This window comes from Phodopus roborovskii, unplaced genomic scaffold, assembly GCF_943737965.1.
Source record: "Phodopus roborovskii unplaced genomic scaffold, PHOROB, whole genome shotgun sequence".
Taxonomy (NCBI): Eukaryota; Metazoa; Chordata; class Mammalia; order Rodentia; family Cricetidae; genus Phodopus; species Phodopus roborovskii.
The window spans coordinates 13,457,114-13,472,566 of record NW_026125391.1 but is presented as its reverse complement, the minus strand read 5'-3'; the positions used below and the strand labels follow the sequence as shown (position 1 = coordinate 13,472,566).

Genomic DNA, 15,453 nt, shown 5'->3' with positions numbered 1-15,453 from the left:
CAAGGGGGATGAAAGGAAAACATGTGTGACGAGGAAGAATGAGCCTGGTTAGGAACAGAAGACAGGAAAGAGAGAGAGAGAGAGAGAGAGAGAGAGAGAGAGAGAGAGAGAAAGAGAGAGAGAGAGAACATAAAAGAGGGAGCCAATATTGGTTTGGAGACAAAATTGAACACAAAGAAAGGTCTAGAGAACTACAAGCCTGCTCCCAACTAACAATTTGAGCTTCTGTGGAAAGGCTATCATAAATGCCCTTCCCGGAGAGTGAGATCAACAACTAACTTATCCATGGAGCCCTCAACTAATGCCTGTTGGAAACAGGATCAAACACCCATACATAAACACTGAGTCCAACTAGAACCCAGATGCAGATGGAGAGGACAAGACCATGCGGCAGAAACACATATAGACAGCTTACCTGAATAAGGAGGAGCTAATGGCCACTAGACTGATAGCTGGGAAGCCAGCATGGGACTGACTCAGACCCCCTGAATATGGGTCTCAGCCAGAAGGACTGAGCAGTCTAAGGGACCTCAGACAGTGGAGCCAGGATGTATCCCTGGTGCACAAAAGAACTTTGGGAACACATCCACCATGGAGGAATAACTGCCTTCATCTAGAGACAGGAGAGAAACCCTAGTCCCTACTTCACATGACCTGTCAGATCCACATGACCCCAACTGGATGGCATTCCCCTACATATGGAATTGGTGTGGGGGGATGGGAGGGGAGGGTGTTTATAGTGCATTTGAGAGGGCAGAGAGGGTAAAAGGGAGGGAAGAAGGGAGAGAGGGAGGAAGGGGAGGAGGGAGGGAGTGAGGAAAGGTGAGAGGAAGGGAGGGAGAGGGAACTGGGATCAACATGTAAAATAATAAATTAAATTAAAAAAAATGCTTTGACTCCAAAATTTAAGTCGAAGGACAAGTTACTGGGGAAAAGGATTTCTATTTCTGTTTCCACAGAAAATGAAAAGATATGGATTCCTTCCAGACTAATGTGGTTTGATCAAGCCAGACTGCCTGAAACAGAGTAAGAGGTGATCCTACATTCAAAACAGCTGGACAAAGCATCCTTACAGACTAAAGCCAGGATTTCTGAATCATCTTCGAATCCCCCATGACAGACAGTGCCCCTTACCAGAAGGAAGTAGTTTGGAAAGAACAACGCCCAAATTCCCAAATATTGTCTATAAATGTTTATTTTCATTTAAGTGGACTTTGTTATATAAAATAAATTGAAAAAAATAAGAAAATAAGAAAATTGTGATTATCATAAAAAAAAAATACTGGTTCCAGAATCACCTCCTCAGATCCAGCTTGCACACTACATGCCTCTTCTGCAGAAGAAGCTGCTTCTTTGCCATGGCCTCAGCACCTCCAGATAGCATTGAGCTGGAGTCATGGATTTTATACTTCTTCACCAACCAGAATGCAAAATACTCAAAGTCAAAAAAAACTCTGCTACTTCTGTTCTCTTCTTTGTGTTGCTTCTCCTCTCTCTCTGCCCACTTCTTTTTCCCAGCCTTTGTGACTTCACAACTGATTAACACATAACAAGGCCATTCTTACATGCCTGTTGTAGTGTTACTGCTCCACGCCGAATATACACAGGAAGAATTTTCTATGAATACTCTATGCATATAGTGGCAAAAGAATCCTTGGAAAAGAAAACAACACACACAAAGATTGATCTCTCTTTATATGGTCAATATCCTACACAGGGACTTTGGATAAGATCTGGATGAACAGGAGAGGCCTGTCAAAGGTCACCCAAAGAGTCCTTCTGAGTGAAGCAGTGTGGCATTCACATAACTCTCTTTACCTCCTCTCAAAACAAGATTCAGACATGGGCAAGTATCTCCAAACTTGTCTTTGGAGGTAGTTAACTTGTACCTTAGCTTTATCCCAGTAATTTTCTCTATAGTACTTGATATTTATTTTTCCATTTTCTGAAAAATCTGTAAAATTCATCACTTATTCCAGTAATATGTAGTCAATAAAGCTCAGTGAATGCTTATAGGCCACATTCCAACTATGTGTGAGATTGAGATGGAGGTTTACTTTTCATTTGTGTATGACTTATTGGTCCCCAAAGAATGGTAATGCAACATCACTCATACCTCACACCCTCATCTCTTGGTCACAACTGTGCAAGAGAAGACCATCTCTAAGACATGGTAAAGGTTTTTCAGTGGTATGGAAAACATGCTTGTATGGAAAATCTGCATAGCTAAAACTATCTATTCTTAGAACCTACATTCACCATTTGTCTTTGTTCTAATCTTCATGTTAATCTATAGTGTGTGTGTGTATGGGGGGTGATGTCTGTGAAGGTAACTGCCTAATAAAAAGACTACCTTACCATGTTGACCAAAGTTGGACTTTCTCTTAATGAGACCCTCTCATTTATTTTCCTTCCTTGATAATCTTAAAGCCAGAACATGAGTGCCAAATCTCAACACATTTAGGAGATGACTTCCTCCTACTTAAAATCACTACACAGTTTACACTGTTGCAGTTTCTAAATTTAGTTAGTTACTGTAGGTCAGTGCTTGGTGTTTGAAACCATCTCCTATAGAAAGTAGGAGAAAAAAAGATTCCAAGTTTAGATTCTGAATTATGACAGCAATGTACGATAAGACTATCACAGACAGGAAATTTCAATAAAAATATATGTGCAGGACTGGAGAGATGGCTCAGCTGTTAAAGGCTACTCTCACAACCAAAAGAGTATAAAAATATATGTGCAAATTAAAATAATTCTGTTTCTTTGTGCTTTAGTTCCAAATAGAATTCCAATGAACCTGACTTAGTGAAAGAAGAAAAGGAAACTGAAGACATACTTTGGATTTCGGTGACCCTCTGTAAAGAAGTGGCGGCATTCGTATTCAGGGTCTGGTGGAGGACATCTTCCTCAAGAGGCCCCAGCTGCAAGAACAGGAGGGAGAACATGGGCAGAACGTGAGGACTTTGCAGTGAGTAGCACAGAAGCAAAGTGAACAATCTCATCCTCGGAGGCCAGCTCCAAGAACTGATTAACATTTTGCTGACATCAGGTCCCCAAGTGTACTCAGTTATACTTTGTGTCCATATAATTAAATTCCAAGGAGCTTTTCTATTGGTCACAAGATTAATGTATGAAGGCCCTGAAGCAGGTGCAGGTCTCTGTGTTAGTCATTTAAAATCTGAGTTATTTGTGCAATTTTTTGTAGGTTCCTCACAAACAGAATTCCATCCTGAAGGTATCCACAGCTGCAGCAGTGAACAAAATCTCAGGGAAGTTCCATGAGGCAGAGTGGACAATCTACTATTTGTTATTCAGCAATGCTTTTACATTTAATCATCTTAAACATTAAACACTTCCTAGTGGAAAGTCATGATACATTTGTCCTTAGTCTTTGAATAAAGTAGCAGAAAAAAAAATTCTATTAAAGAAGCCAGAGGTAAAAGAACAGCACAGTTCCACTTAACATCTACTTTATTCAAAACCACACTCATGTCAGCCTCAAGCATGAGATAAATTCCTTCTGTGCAAATCTATCATGATCTTCTGGAATTACACTGATTTTTCATGGAGGAATTCAACAAACATTGCAAGAAATGCAGAAGAGCTTCAGAAAATTTATGGGTCATCTCGGTCAGAACCAAGTCTGGTGACACAGATCCTAGACACATGGTGAGATGTATACTGTGGAACAGGGTATTTGCAAGAAAAATAACCATCTAGTTTTAGGAACACAGAAAGCAAGCAATCAATAGTTGTGAGACAATGAACCCCAAAATAGCTGTTTTCCTAGAAAACTTCAAGTTAATAATCTCAGAGAAGAAGTGGCAGTTAAACATCACCAGTGGCATGACCAGAAACTGCTGTCAGCACATGGGCCGGAGCAAAAACTCATCCAAGTTTCTTCATCTGGAGGAAAAACTAAAAAAAAATAAAGGATTATAAATTTCCACAGCATATGTGAGTGAATCTCACCCCTAGGGTTTCTCAGAGTTGATTATTCCATACTTCAGTCATGGGATCGAAAACAATAGCACCTTTCTTCCAGATGCCACAGGATAACAGAGTAGCTTGGGGGTATTTATACATGAGTAAATTCACTAAATATAACTTTGTAGAGTGTTTTTCTTAGCTGCCAAAGAAAAAGCTCAAAACATCAAAGGTCTGTAGGCAGTACAGTTCTTTAAGAGGAAAAACACCACTGGACCTAAGTCAGTGTCAGCTCAAGGTTGTGAAAGCTTAAACACTTAAGTTTGGTTAAAACCATTTTTTAAAAAATCAGTACTGCAGAATGTATCTTTAGAAATATGTCATCCTGGTAATGCCCTCTCATCTCAGAGACAAGACTGAGCCACCAATTTGGGAAATGCTTTTTGAAGGGATATACAGGGCTGAGTGAGCAATTTGCTCACATAAAATCTTTCCTCCCATTCACGTCTTTCTCAGGACCTATGGAGAAATAATTTTTAATAGCAATACAATAAAATTTTTTGAAACACCACTTCATGTTAGAACCTACCCACAAGATTGGCATAGTTGGTTCTTTCAAAAACCTTCCTTGTGACTTCAGATTTTAAAATGCTGACAAACTGAATGGTGATGTATATTGGAGAGAAAACGAGACACAGATTACAAATGCAAATACTCCAATTTTGCAATTGGAGTGCATTGAGGTCTGTGGGCTTGTTTTTAAGTACTGAGTAATATAGAAAGTATATGTGGTTCAGCGTGTTGAGTATAAAAACACAAACACATCTAAACCCACAATTTAGAGTTTTCAGTGAGATGGATAAAGCTGTGCCTGCTTGTAAAGCAACACAGAGAATTAAGGAAATTAAATTGATCATTTAAGCCTCTCAAACCATTTCCCTGAATGTTTTAGGTGGCTGTCATTTGAGGGTTTAACCTTCAGTAAATTGCCCCAATTTGTTTCATTTTGAGAGTGTACACACAGCCAGGGCTGGATTCAGAGCGTTCTCAATGTGGGCTCTTTAGTTTTCATCAAGTAGCACTGTAGAGAAGGCAATGGGCAGTAGTCTCTCCATTGGCGAGACACCAAAAGGCATTTATAGGCTGTTTTCCTAAAATTAAAAACCTGGTATGCAGGGTCCTAGAATTGAGGATTTTGTAAAGAGAATTTGTTGACTTAATCACTCAGAATTATGGACACTAAAACCATCTGACTGGAGCATCCACTCGATAAATATTTATGAATATTGGTCATTATTAGTAATCTAATAACTAAGTAATGAAATAATACTAATTAAATAGTCACTTTTAGTAAATTTTGAGCAAGCATGAAAATATACGATAAGGCAATGTTAGGTATAAGAGTTCTATACAAGAAAAGAGCAATGAGTTACCTAAAGATAAGGCAAATCCAGATGTTAGAAGTCTCATGCCAATCATGCTGTTTGTGAGCAATTCCATTAAATACAGATAATTCTCATGAAGTTATTAAGTTAAATTATAAGTGGGGTTAAGATCATGATGGGGAAACCACAGAGGCAGCCAACCTAAGCTAGTGGGAGCTCATGGACTATGGACTGGTACTGGTACCTGGGGAACTTTCATGGGAATGATCTGTGCCCTCTGAATAATGTAGGTGATGGTTATGTGGCTGGATCTTTTTTTTTGGGGGGGGGCCTTGGCAGTGGGACCAGGACCTATCCCTGTACATTAACTGGCTTTTTAGAGCCCATTTCCTATTGTGGGATACTTGCCTAGTCTGATTCAGAGGGAAGGGGTTTGGTCCTGCCTCAACTTGGTATCCTAGACTTTGTTGACTTTCACTTAACCTTCACCCCTCTGAGGGGTGGATGGGAGGTGAGATGGGAGGAGGTGGATGGCGGGAAAAGAAGAGGGAGGGGGAACTGGGGTTGAAATGTAACATGAAAAAAAGTTAAATTAAATAAAAAATATAAATTATATAATTTGAATGCAACCTATGGGCATACAAAACTAGGGAAAGATTGTATTTTTCTATGTGTAAAATATAATTATAGGCATTTCTTACATAGATTTAGGCTCAGTTATAGAGAAACCTAGTCTTAACAGTTTTTACAGAAAACTGAAGTATTATATGAACACAATTTAGATGTTTGTTCAGTTTTGCCTGTCACATGATTTCCATGGACTACAGCTATTTTAAAACAACAGCTAGAGGCAATTAACTAGTGGGAGAGGGAGATGTAGAAGCCATGAATTTGAGAGGAGGTGGAGAAAGTTGGAGAGTGGATGGGAGAAATGATGTAATTATATTGTAATTAAAAAAATCATGAAAAAGAAAATTCAAAAATGTTATAAAACAGCAGGAATACAAATAGAATAAAACTTTTTAAAGTATAGGAATTAAATTTTAACCCAATTTGGGACAAAGAAAAGTCACCATGTGTAACACTAAATACATAGATATAGGTAGATACTTGTTATTGTGTCCAAGATTATTTAAAGCTTTATTGGTCAGGCTCATGACTTGAATTATTCTGAGTATTTGGTATATTTGATGGCATGTCAATAAATTATGAGTCTACTTATTATCAACTAACTGATTGCTTTTTAAAGACAGAGTCTCAATAAATCTCACAGATTCATGATTTTTCTACATTCATCTCCTAACTGTTGGCATTATAGGCATGTACTACCATACTCAGATGTAAATTTATTTTACAAAGCTCTTAGAGGTAATTTTAGCTTTCAGAGATTTCTAAAGATCATTAAAATTTTCATAATATGAAAAGACTCATCCAGGTTTTCTTCATGTTTATATAGTTACATAAAATCTGCATATAATTCAACTTTATTCCCTATAATATTCTTGATATATAGAGATAAATTTGGATTTCCCTGGTGGTTAAGGATGTTGAGCACTTTCTTAAATGTCTTTCAGCATTTCAGATTCCTCTATTGAGAATTCTCATTTCGGTTCTATACCCCACTTTTTAATAGGGTTATTTGGTGTTTTGGTGACTAGTTTCTTGAGTTCTTTGTATATTTTGGAGATCAGCCTTCTGTCAGATGTGGGGTTGGTGAAAATCTTTTCCCAGTCTGTGGGCTGCTGTTTGATCTTGTCAACTGTGTCCTTTGCCTTACAGAAGCTTCTCAGTTTCAGGAGGCCCCATTTATTAATTGTTGATCTCAATGTCTGTGCTACTGGTATTTTGTTCAGGTAGCAGTCTCCTGTACCAATTCATTGAAGGGTACCTCCCACTTTCTCTTCTAAGAGGTTCAGTGTGGCTGGATTTATGCTGAGGTCTTTGATCCACTTAAGTTTTGTGCATGGTGATAGACATGGGTCTATCTGCAATCTTCTACACACCATCATCCAGTTGTGCCAGCACCATTTGTTGAAGATGCTTTCCTCCTTCCATTGTGTAATTTTAGCTGTTTTGTCAAAAATCAGGTGTTTGTAGGTGTGTGAGAATTTTTATTCCATTCCATTGGTCTTTACCAACTTTTCAAATGAATTTTAATTTTTCACAGATTATAGGTGAATTTTAATTGACCATTAATCTTGTTAAACCTACGTATTAAACACATGTTAATGAAAATAACGTGACAGATTTCCCACACACACAATCGTAATAGGAAGGTGCTCCCCCACTAATCTCTACTCTATATAGTCTTCTTGATATCTCCCCATACACTTTAATCCCCACATTTTACGGTTCAAATGAAGAGAGAGAGTACTGGATACTTTTTATTTCAGAGAAAAATGTATATCCCACCATCAAAATGCAAATTGAAAAAAGCCCATATCTATTAAGTATAGTATAACTGCAAATAAACTATAATAGTCTCCTAAAAATTTCTTTTATAAACTATAAGACCATAAAATGATGAAAATGAATGGGCTATAATTATGTACAATGAGAGGATATTCACAAACAAACTATTCAGAAAAGAACATGTACAGAAGAATACATATAATATTTCCTCCTTATTAAGCTTAAAGCTTACAAATAGGAAAATTAGAATATGGTGTCAGAAATCAGAAAACAAATTACTTTCAGAAAGGAGCCAATGGATTTAACCATCAAGAAGTTAGATTCTCTTGACCTGACTAATGGCTAGACATGTGATGTCCTTGTGATGCTTCATTGGATTGTTCATATATGTATAGATTTCTGCACGAGTATTATATTTTATACTTTAAAAACTTTGGAAATATTGAAATTTCCTTCATATACTTAATAATGGAAAAGATCTCCAACATATGCCTTCAGACCATATGTGTTCCACTGTGTGATGATGCTCATAAGAAACAAAGTGAGAATGTCTTGCTGCAAAATTATGCTTTTAGACACAGACCATAAGTTTCCTGGCAATAAAAACTAAAAGTCTGTCTACAATATTCAAACAACTCAGATGCGATCCAAAAGTGTCCAGTTGTAAGGATCAAAGGGATTGTGGAAGAATATGATGGCAACTCCAAGAGGATCAGGAAGCAGGGATACTCACTTGACCTTCCGCACTGATGAACTATTGATTATCAATTCCCCTGGGAGGAGGGATTGATTTTTAAAAATCTACTCTCATCTAAATAATTGCTCAAGAATGACTGCAATTAGTTGTGTATGTTTAATTTGATTGTATCAGCAAGTCTGGTTATAATTTTATCCATACTGTGAATCATGAGTTACTCATTTTGAAAATGACCATTGTTATTCGTTTGAAGTCACTACTATTCTTCATCAAAAAGACTTGGAGGAGCTGAAATCAGAGTGGATTGTGTTGACAATCAAGTCACTATGCTGAAGTTATTGCTATTATGTTGTCTCTCACCTCAGTGTAGAGGATGAAGGATGATGTCGACACAGCACTAAAGAAACATCTCTGTACAGCAGCAAGGAATTTGTAGGAGCGATTGTAGGACAAAGATTGGACAAGAGCAGTCATGGCTATTCTTTCTTCTACATGACAGGAAGCAACATTGTACTAGATTAAAATTAGTGGCAGCTGATTTTCATGTGCTGTTTTTTTTTCTTTTTGATTTATGTTTTTATTTTTTAAAGGGTTTGTTATTTAGCCCAGGCTAAGCTCAAACTTGTGGTAATTCTCTTCCCCCTGTTTCCTGATTACAGAGTTTACATGGCTTCCTTTCAGTTTCATTGAAGAGATCTGCACAAAGATTTGTTTCCCATCTTGTATCAGTGATATACTGGTAGTATTCACATTGAGATGGTTCATTTGGCAAGTGGGGTAACATACTGTTTCAACCTGCCCCTGTGATGTCACTGAGCTTAGAGTGGATAGAGCTACCCACAGCTGGTTTTCAGCATCCCCCCAGGAGATGCTGCAGCAGCACTGAGGAAACACTTGTTCATTAACAACTTGAGCAAAGTTGCTCCTTGTGAGATCCTTTCCACAGCACCTGAGCTTCTACTACTCAAAGTCTTACATATCTGCTTTCCTCTGTTGTTGTATTGCAGTGATTGTTGTTTCGCCCTAGAGAATGGGCATATTCATCAAAAACTTCCATATTCTTCATAGAAATCCAATTTGTGATGGTATTCTATTTCAATTGCCCAGATGTAGTGCCTGCTTTATTCCTCTCAACTTGGCCTCTCTGCTATCAGATACAAAGCAAGAACCACCCAAAGCCATCTAAGGAGCCTCACTGTCCTCATTTATGGTTTGCTATCATATTATATACCTTTTCCTTCTGTACTAACGTGTCAAAATCTTACATTGTGCACATGATCAAGGGTAAATGTACTTTTTTTGTAAAGTAGTTATCCATTCCTATAGATAAAACAATTATCTCCACATTGCTTCCCTAAAATCTCTAACAATGTCTACATTACTATTGTTCAAATTAGAACCTTTTGACACACAATAGATGCCCAATAAAAGGCAACATATACTGAATGGACAGGAGTATATAAAAACATCACATTATGCTTAGTTGTTTATAAAAAAGAAAAGATTTCTTTCATTTACTGGTAACTATAACCCATGATGTCTTCAAACTCACAACCTGTATTTCTTTTAACTCTATCTGAACAATCCAGACAGAAATGACTACTATTATTTGCAAGTAGTTTTGAATTATCTGGATCTTGAAGCACATGGTTTGACTTCTCATACTCATCATGAATATAAGAATCCAGTTTCACAGGCCATATCTATATGGGAAAAAATATTCAAATAATATTTTCCAAAAACAATTTTACTCCCTTTAGATTATCCACACAACTGCTTTGGGAGTACAGACAGGTATCAAAGTCTAAAAGAAGACCATGGGCAGAAATGCCATTCTAGCATATCATGTATATTCTCTCATCCTCTACTTATGAATTGCCACTACTTAGGATCTTGTAAGCATTCCCAGATTCACACCAATTCCCCAGTGGACTAAGCTTTAGTCATACATAATCTAAAAGATGAAAAAGATAGTGAAACAATGTCTCCACATAAAAATCTAATACAAAACCCCACCCCCAAAGGATCAACTTGGACAACAACATCTCAAGGGTTCACCTCAGGGGTGGCTGTCAACAACCACTAGGAATCAGTTAAGGGGATTTTTCCCCAGCATCTTAAGAGCACAAAGCCCTTCTTAAAAACAAAGGCAATCTCCACATTTAGCCACTGTCTGTGAAATCCCAGTCAAAGGAAAATCAGCCGCGTGTATTTTAGAAGAGACAGTAAATATTTTTTTTTAAAGGAGGAGGAAAGGAAACACAGAGGGATTGAAGAAGAAAAGGAAGGATGGGAGGAAGCGAGAAAGGAAGGGAGGAACAAAAAAAAAGATAAAAGAAAAAGGGAAGAAATCAGAAATCAAGCATTAATGAGTTAGGACAGTCTAGAGGTTCCAACATCATCTCAACAGCTTCCATAGCTGTGAAAATATGGGTTTACCTTTCAGAAACCTTCCTTTCTTTCTAACCAGCTTGAACCCATTATCTATTCTTGGTCAGCCTGTGACATTTGCAAGCTCATGTTCTCAACTCATGGCTCAAAGCTTCTACTACTGTATGCTTTCTTTTCCCTTGCTCACTAGAAAGTTTGTTTTGAGACCAGATTCCACAGGGATGGGAACCTCCTAAAGCTTTTCTCTCCTCTAAAGAAGATTTGTTTCAAAAGAAGCAGCATGAGGTGCAGTTAATCAGCTTTGCAGAATAGTAGTTGAATGTGGCCTTAAAGAAACTGTATGTTTGACAATGTGGATATTCATGGAACTGTACTTGATACTTTTCCAATCAGTCTAATGATTTTTCTCATGTAGGTATGTAATTTCTCAAACTCCAGGTTGGATTTTTAAGAGAGCTTCAGTGAAAACATAAAAAAATATTCATCATAATTTGATTGGACTGATAAACCCCAGTTCTATACTTGGCCAAGAATACATTTAAAAATAAAGACTTGTATGATTTTAAAAATCAGTCTCCTCCTGGAATTTCCTGCACTGCACTCAGATTAGTTTCAATCCAATAGTGTATTATTTTGACTGACCTTGTACATATTATTTTAAAAGAACATTTGGATGTTTTGCTTGGTAGATCATTTTCAAGCTGACAGTGTTTAAAAAGAAAAAAAAATGCATTTTTAAGGTACAATGTTTATATAGCATTTCTAAAATAGTGGGTTCTGGTGCCCATCTATTGTCTATAAAGACATGCAGCCAATGGTCCCTGCTGATCTTACAATTCCTTGGGGTTATACAATTTATATTATTTTGCTGATAATAAGTTAGAAGAAGAAGAAGCACTTTGCTATATTGACAAGGCCAGGCCAAGAACAACAAGAAAAAAGAAATAGCATTTTAAAACTGGCAAAACGTTTATGAATTCTAATCCTCTACACATGAATAAATACATCTGACGAAGTGCAGAGTCCCTTGCAAAGGCCCTCTTGACCTTTCTAATTTGAGCTCAATTGCATGCTCATGGTTGGGAAGCTAGTTGGTTCTGTCACAGTTTTATGCTCCAGCTTCACTACATTTTGTTATTTGTAAAAGTGAAATCCCAGATAATAAGTCATAATTGCTCTATTAATCACTTGCAAGGGGGGCTTGTAGGGAAATTGGGATTTTTAAATTGCAGTAATTGGTATCTGAAAGACCTCGTTTTTATTTTCTTATCCAGAGATTACCATATAAAACTGCTATGGAAATTGCTTGTAGGTATTTTGGTTAAATGGTGAGGTACATGCAATATGCCTTATATATTATTTTTTCTGCAGGAATGAAATTTAAAACTTCAATGTAGTCACAGTGACCTTTGACCTGAAAAAAAATACCCAAAGCCAGGCATTGGGTTATAAATTATATTGTCAATGAAAGTGAGAACTCTTTGTTTCTTGAATTGTTTCAAGTATTACACTTTCATTTCCTCTTTCCAAATGAATTATAATGTATAGCACACTTGTATTTTTCTTCCACTTTTCATTCTAAAAATCACTTATTTCTCTTTGCTTTGTTCTTCTGGGTGAAGAAAGATCCACTGCAACAAAATTTACTTTTCAATGTTCAATATATCAATCCCCTCTGTCATTCCTAAAGCATCCTGTAGGGAATCTATATCCCTAGAATCTTATAGAATCTTATAGAAGGAAAAAACTGAAACAATGGGACTAAATTCCCATTTGTTTAAATCAGGTTGAACAAATTTTAGATTTTGCTTATGCGATTGAAGATAGCTAATCAAAGAAGATATGATGTTAATTGAGATAATACAATTGCAAGATAAAACTTACTAAAAGATATCCAGAGAATTAAAGTCAGTTAAATAACTGATATATCTCTCAAATAATTTCAGTTATTACTTCCTGGATTTTATTGATTAGCCATAACTACATCCCAGGAGGCTAAGACTGTCGAATGATATTTTTATCCTCTATGTCAGAGTCTGGTTATCCTTAAGATATGAGATCCCTGGAGAGACTATCCTCACCCTCGGTGCTTTTTAGAAGTGATAACTTGGTCAAGTGCAGAGATTTCAACAGTAAAAAAGACCCATCTCAATGACTGAATTGAAAGAGAGCCACTAAATCTGTAGCTTCCTCCTATGTAGTTGGAAACGTAGTTTGCTTATGTTGCTGGGTAATGTGTCTTTCTAGGCAGGACAATCATCTCTGAAGTCACAGTGCACAGCTCACCCTAGTATTTCTGATGGAAACCACCACTCTACTTAACTAAAACACTTTCAAAGGCTTTAAGCTTACAAAAGTAATTTAAAGGCTGTACACAGCTGGTCAAAAAAAAAAAAAAAAAAAAAAAAAAAAAAAAGAAAAACATTATCTGGTGGGCAAGCAGAGTGAGCTGAAATCAACCCTCACAAAACAGATACAACACTTTGACACTTCCTGGTTGCACCTCCCTGCAAACAATCCCACACTGTGTTTGACATTATTAGTGTACAACAACCACAGAAAGACTATTTTTTTTTAAAAAAAAAAAAAATTCTTGGATACTGTGAAGTGAAAGAGCAGCCTATTGTTGATGCTAATCATTAAGTTGTTACACTCTCCTAGCTCCTTGCCAAGTTTTAGACAGTGGTCTGAGCACTGTCTAGAATTAATAATGTTAGACAGTTTGTCAGTGCTACAAGCATTCTTTCAAATGAAAAATATATTACTTATTCAATAAACATGGCAAAATAGTCATGTTGTAGCACTCTAGACTCACATGCCAATGACAGCAGTAAAATTTTTGCACTCAGTGTACAGAAGAAAAAGTAAAATTTTCCATGAGTATACATGCAATATCCTAAGTTTTTGTTAAAAAAGTTAGGTTTCAAAAACAACTTATGAATAAGAAAAGCTATATTTCCAGTGCAAGTTCACTCTCCCAAAATCAAAAAGGAAACCCAAAGCTAACTCATTAAACTGCCGTACATTTCCATAAAAACTAAGTAACCCCATGATTCTAAACAATATATAAAATCCTGTTTCTGACCTAGACCCAATGTCCAAGGGACTAGATACAAAGTCTGTGGAGCAATTAGCAATCTTTACCACGTTAGATGTGCAGTGTGGACCTATGATCTTTTAGATTCAAGTTGTGGTCTTAGATCTTCTGCATTGCACCTGCACGGCAATAGTGTTGTTTTCAACCTTTAGAAGATTCCTTATCACTCTCAGGAAGATAGGGTACTATCTCTACCTCAGCATAAAACATTCTCAAATGATGAAAAAAAAAACTTTAAGGATGTTTTTAAAATGGCTTTATTTTTCTAACTTAACAATCCTACAGCAAATCTCAAAAACTTTTAAAAGTTTAATTTCAATGTTCATCTGATAGGGTCAGTAGACAAAATACTCTTCTTTCCAAGAGTTTTCATTGCTCAGTTTTAGGCTGTGTAAATAGTTTGATGGTAGGAATGCTATGTGGATACTCTACCTGGGAAGGCAATACAGCCTGTCACATCAAAGCACAGACACTTCTAGTGCCTATATCCTTCATAGTGAAAGCTATGTAGAACTTTCTACTTGCATAGATTAAAAAATAAACCTGAAATCACACATGCATGCACCCTCCTCCTTTTACCCCTGTTGTTTGTTTTTACCTCATTTCCTAGAAGGGCATTTATGCAGGCCTCAGATGCATCACAAATGGCTGTCAGATCATGTCCTCCTTCTAGAGCCAATGCCACACGTCCACCAGCCAATGTCATCAACTGCTTCATCAAATGACCAAAACCTAACATAATAAAAAGAGAACATTCCTAAGTATTAAATGAAAAAAAGTATTAGTACATAACAGTGATTAGACATTGGTTCTGTTAGCGTTCTTTCTTGGCATGTCTAGCACTACTTCATATAATGCTCATGTCATTATCTCAGTGTTTCAGACAAGGATGTGAAAGCCCAAGATCCCACAGACAAGAAATAGCACACAATTTGCATTCTTTCATCTGTCTCTTCACCAAGAGACAGCAAAGCCTCACCTAACAAGATTTGTAACCACACGATGACAAACTTGGAGAAGCTGTGAATGTACATCGATGGTAGAATGCTTGATTAGTATGTGGCTCTATGTTCCCTTCCACAGAAATGTGCATGTGTGAACACACACACATACACAGAACTAATGTTAATGGGGTAAACTATCCTATTTGTTTACTACAAGCTTCCTGTCTCCACCATTAATCCTTATTATAAAAGGAAAGTTTGTAAACCACACTACTATTAGATATGGTTCATTTTTTTATTGTATTTTATTATAAAATATTTGATAAATGCAAAATATGTAAATAAAATCCATACATTAATAGGCTACAAATGAATTGATAACAATCTCACTTGTTTCTTAAGGGAAGTATGGTAGCACTTCTGGCAAAAATTCTGTATGTGGCATTCTCTGATAGCATCAGTTCTTCTCCATGTTGGGAGTCAGGAGAGTCAGTTATCTTTTTAAATTCTATTGTTTTCCTTTGCTTAATTCACGTGCCTTCAGACTTTCATGTGTGTAGCTTGTTGTCCTCATGAATCTTGTTTTGTCCACTTGGT

At 36.8% G+C, this 15,453-nt stretch overlaps 1 protein-coding gene across 1 annotated transcript in view; it reads right to left on the bottom strand.

Moving 5' to 3' along the window:
• Hdac9 (histone deacetylase 9) overlaps positions 1–15,453 on the bottom strand; it is a 757,858-nt gene that overhangs the window by 34,549 nt on the left and 707,856 nt on the right. Inside the window, exons 23-24 of the mRNA XM_051175100.1 lie at positions 14,511–14,644; positions 2,840–2,924 (exon numbers count right to left, since the gene is read on the bottom strand). Of these exons, the coding sequence (XP_051031057.1) occupies positions 2,840–2,924; positions 14,511–14,644 (219 nt within the window). The remainder of the gene's footprint in view (positions 1–2,839; positions 2,925–14,510; positions 14,645–15,453) is intronic.